At 34.1% G+C, this 4,852-nt stretch overlaps 1 protein-coding gene across 1 annotated transcript; it reads right to left on the reverse strand.

Moving 5' to 3' along the window:
• Positions 1–1,649: 1,649 nt before the first annotated feature.
• On the reverse strand, positions 1,650–3,474 carry LOC471938 (olfactory receptor 12D3). Its single transcript, XM_527316.6, has one exon. It carries the CDS (start codon positions 3,468–3,470, stop codon positions 2,520–2,522), a length of 951 nt encoding a protein of 316 aa, XP_527316.5. The 5' UTR covers positions 3,471–3,474; the 3' UTR covers positions 1,650–2,519.
• Between the last annotated feature and the right edge of the window lie 1,378 nt (positions 3,475–4,852).

The raw sequence follows: 4,852 nt of genomic DNA on the forward strand, positions 1-4,852 counted from the left end.
GCTACATATGTTGTACCTCGATCAGGAGTGACTACATTAGTGCCTGTGATTTAGATTATATCACACTAATGTTATTGATACTAGAAAGTAGTCGTGTGTACCCACAACAGATAGGAAGATCTACATTCCACAACCTCAAAAATAATGATTTTTGTTTCTCATTACTTGCCATAATAAAGTAACGAGATTTTCTCTCCTGATTAAACATCTAAAAAATGGAATAAAATATATAAAGCAATGATTTTAATACACTGTACAAGACAGGGTTGGGTATGTCCCATGACCCATCAGCCTGATTGGAACAACTTGTAATAGACAAGGACTTAGGTGGAGTCCTGAGAAGGATATTACCTTAGTAGTGGGGGCTAAATTAATCTCAGAATAAACAATGTTCTGGATCTACATTAACAAAAAAAAAGTATGCCTCAAAATAAGCATAATAATTTAGGGGAAATACAGACATAAAAAGAGAGAGTTTTTTTAAAGACCCACATAGAACTTGTTTAAATAAAAAATAAAAAATATAAAGTGAAAAATGCAGTGCATGGAATAAACAGTAGATTAATTACTGCAGAAGAAAAAATCAAGGAACTTGGAGACATAGATATAAAAACAATCCAAAATGAAGCACAGAGAAATTTTTTTAATAAAATGGACAAAGTATCAATGACCTATGTCATAATTTCAAGCAGTCTAACATATGTGCAAGTGGAGTACTAAAGAAGTGTTTGATTAAAAAAATTGAAGAAGTAATGACTGAGTTTTTCCAAATTTGATAAAATATATAATCTATAGATCCAAGAAGCTCAATAAAAATTAAATAGAATAAATATTAGAAAACTTTACAATGAACATCATAATCTATTTGCTAAAAAAGTCATAAAGAAAAATCTTAAAATCAGCAAGAGAAAAATCAACAGAGTTATTACAAAGGAATAAAGATAAGAATGGCAGCATGCATCCCACCAGAAATTATGTGAGACAGGTAATGGAGCAACAGCTTTAAAGCACATAAACAAAAGTCTGGCAATTTAAAATTTTATATACAGAGAAAACACCCCTTAAAAATAAGGGCAAAGTACTTTTTCATGCCAACAAAAGCTGAAGTAAATTATTACCAGCAGAACTTTACTACAAGAAATAGTTAAGGAAAGTCTTTAGACAACAACAACAACAAAAAAATGATACGAGATGAAAATCAGTGTCTCCATGAAGGGAACAAAGGTGCCAGAAATTATAAATATGTGTTTAAGTGTAAAAGACATTTTTATTATTTTTAATTACCTTAAAAATCATAGAATTTTTCAAAAAAAAAACAGAATTGCAGTGTCTCGGATACCAATAACATAAGTAAAAGTAAAATGTGTGACATTAGAATCACAAAGCATGAGCAGGGAGATGGAAGTACAGTATGGCATGACTCTAGCAATACATCTTAAATGGTGTAATATTATGTGAAGAAATATTTTGTGAATTTAAAATGTACATTGTAAACCCCAGAGTAACCACAAAAATATAAAATAAAAAGGTATAAATAAAAGGTCAATAGTGAAAATATAATGAAATCATAAAAATATTCCCATAAAAAACAGTAAATGAAAGAAGAAGCAATAACGGACAAATAGGACAAATGAAAGGCAAACAGTTGGAGGACAAATTTAAATTTAATTCTATCAAAAATGTATCAAATTTAAATTGTGCAAACACTCCAACTAAAACAAAGAGCTTGTCACATTGGCTTAATGGGTATGAAAATGCAGTTAGATAGAACGAAGAACTTCTAGTATTCAACAGTAAACTAATGCAGGGACAGTAATGTAGGTTTAGCTTGATAGTGGTAGTCTCTTCACAATGTATACATATACTAAAGCATCATGTTGTGAAGCCTAAATATATGCAATTTTTATTTGTTAATTATACTTCAATAAGCTGGGGAAAAACAAGATATTTTCAATGGCTAGAAAAATCTTTCCCTAAAATTAAATACCCATTAAAAATTCTCTTCAAGAATTAAGATTAACAAAAATGATATTCTAGATAAAAACTGTTGTGAGAAAAATTATCATCAGTACATTCCTGCTGAAGGAAACACAAAAGGAAAAAAATAGGCAAAAATAAAGATTATCTCATATGGAATTTCAGTAAGATACTTTTATTACTTGGAAAATTCCAAAGGTTTTTGTCCTAGGAGAAATGCCACATTCTTTTTTACACAGCAGATACCTACTCTAACCCTCCCCATACTTCCTACCTCCTTAGTTCTCCTTGCCACCAAATTATCCTGACATATGTACTTATGCGTTTGGTTATTTGGGGCCTCCATCACATTAAACTTTACGTTTGATGACATTATGGAATTTGTTTTGCTCGCTCCTGTGTTTCTTGAACCTACTACACTGCCTAATACAATATGTGCTCAAAATTTTTGAAAGAAAAATATAAACCAGGTAAACTAATCATTTCTTACAGTGAAGTGATGGAAATCAGTCTTAATAGAAATCAGATATCCCTCATTAGTCCTAGTGGTGTTGCTGCCAGTCTTTAAACAACTTCCTACCAAAGATTTTCTTCAGAGCCATCATCACTTCTTTGTTCCTAAGGGTGTAGATTAGTGGATTCAGTACAGGGGTGACGGCGCTATACATGATGGCCATTATCCGGTCCTGAATCATGGAGGTGGCTGAAGCAGGACGAATATATGTGAAGACCACAGGTCCATAGAAAAGACATACCACCATAAAATGGGAGGCACAAGTGGACAGAGCCTTGTGGAGTATTCTGCAGGACCTGTTCTTAAACAGAAGGAAGCCAATTACATAGAAGTAGGAGAGAAGAGTCAGAAAGAAAGCTCCCATGGATATGCTGCCTGTGACAATGGAAAGAAGCCATTGATTGAGTAATGTGTCACTACAGGCCAATTCTAAGAGCGGCTTGACATCGCAGAAGAAGTGATTGAGTTTCTGAGAGCCACAAAAACTCAGGTGTGCAGTCATGACAGAATGCATCAGAGCGTAAAAGAAGCTGATGAGCCAGGCCGCAGCTGCCAACAGAATACACACCTGGGGGTTCATGATGACACTGTAGCGAAGAGGATTGCAGATGGCAACAAAACGGTCAAAGGCCATGATAGCCAGTAAAATGGCCTCTGTGCTTCCCAAAAAGTGGAAGAAGTGTAGCTGGGTGATACAGCCTAGAAAAGATATAGCCCTGCGACTGCACACGAGGTTTACGAGCAGCTTGGGCAGTGTCACTGAAGAATAAGAAATATCCAGACAAGAAAGGTTTCCCAGAAAAAAATACATAGGGGAGTGGAGTTGTGGTTCCAAAACAACCATCACCAATATAGATCCATTTCCAATCAAGTTTATCAGGTAAATGATTAAGAAAATCCCAAAGAAGAAAGGCTGCAGCTCCTGAACACCAGTCAGGCCAAGTAGAAGAAACTCATTCATTGTAGTGACATTCTCCATTGCTCTGGGAAGCAAATTTAACAATAACAGAATTAATTTTTCTGAATTTTTAATTTTACACTGTGAGGATTAAATAAAGCAAGTTTACTATTTGGAGGAACCTAGGGATGAGCAACAGTGTGAAGAATAGTTAGGAACAGTAAAACTAAATTTATGTACAACAAAATTGAGGAAGGCTAATATACCTGATAAATTCTGAGCTGTTAAAATGGCACTAGACTAATAAAAGCATTATATTATGAACAAATCAGATATAGATAAAGGGCATTTGTTTTCAAAACTAGGAAGTGTAAGATTTGATGGACATAATCATAACCTCATGTATGGCATTAGAATTATGTATTACAAAAATTTTAAACATACAAACAGGGAATAGTTTTTCAACTTATGATTCTAGGTTCTGGCAAAAATTCAGATGTAGCTCAGTGGGGATTTCATCACTTCTTCTAAGATACATAAAAGCCACAAGAGAGTAACACATCTCTTCTGACAACCCAAACTTTCAGTGAAAGTAAGAAACATAAACACCCACAAACCAAATGTTGCATGAGTAGAGGAGAAAAAAACAGCAAAATTGGCATCATTAGTCACAAGACTGTGTCATAGCAATGAGGCAGTGGATGTAGTTGGGAAAAACTTGAAATAGTTAGAGGTCCCATTAGTAGAAGAACTTCGAAAACACCCCCAATTTTTCAGTCCAAAAGGGGAGTACCTCCCAGGGAGTGAGAATTTCTGTGGGGCAGGGGATAGAAAAAGGCACAGTCTAAGCACTGAAGGTGATGGAGAGAAGAGGTATAGTAAATATATGAAGAACAAAGGAAGCTTGTCATTTGTAAGTAATTAATAATAATAATAACAATAATGATAATCACCACCTTATCAACAGAAAAGGGAGCCCTTGCACTGAGGAATTGGAAAGGCTAACTAGGATACTCCTCTCACCCACGCCTACTAAGATTCTTCTGCTAATAATTGGTCCACAATATCATAAGTTCTCCAGTGTAAGTTCTCCATAAAATAACTCTAAAAATTGACAGAAATAAAGACATAGTTAAAACCACAATCACAATGAGAAGATTTAACAAGTTTCTCTCTATACCTGACAGAAGAATCAGCCAAAAAGTCAGTAAGGATATAAACATCTGAACAACATAATTTACAAATTTGATTAACATATAAGGAACACTGAACCCAACCAAAAAATAATTCACATTATTTTCAAGTATATCTTGTACATATTTACAAAATCAAGCATGAGTTGAGTATTACCAAAAGGCTTCAAAAGGTTTCAAAAGGTTGAGCTATTCAAAGAATGTCCCTTGACCACACTGGAATTAAAAAACAATAAGAAAAATGCATCTAGAAACTCATCAATTGCTTCA

Source organism: Pan troglodytes, chromosome 5 (genome assembly GCF_028858775.2).
Source record: "Pan troglodytes isolate AG18354 chromosome 5, NHGRI_mPanTro3-v2.0_pri, whole genome shotgun sequence".
Taxonomy (NCBI): Eukaryota; Metazoa; Chordata; class Mammalia; order Primates; family Hominidae; genus Pan; species Pan troglodytes.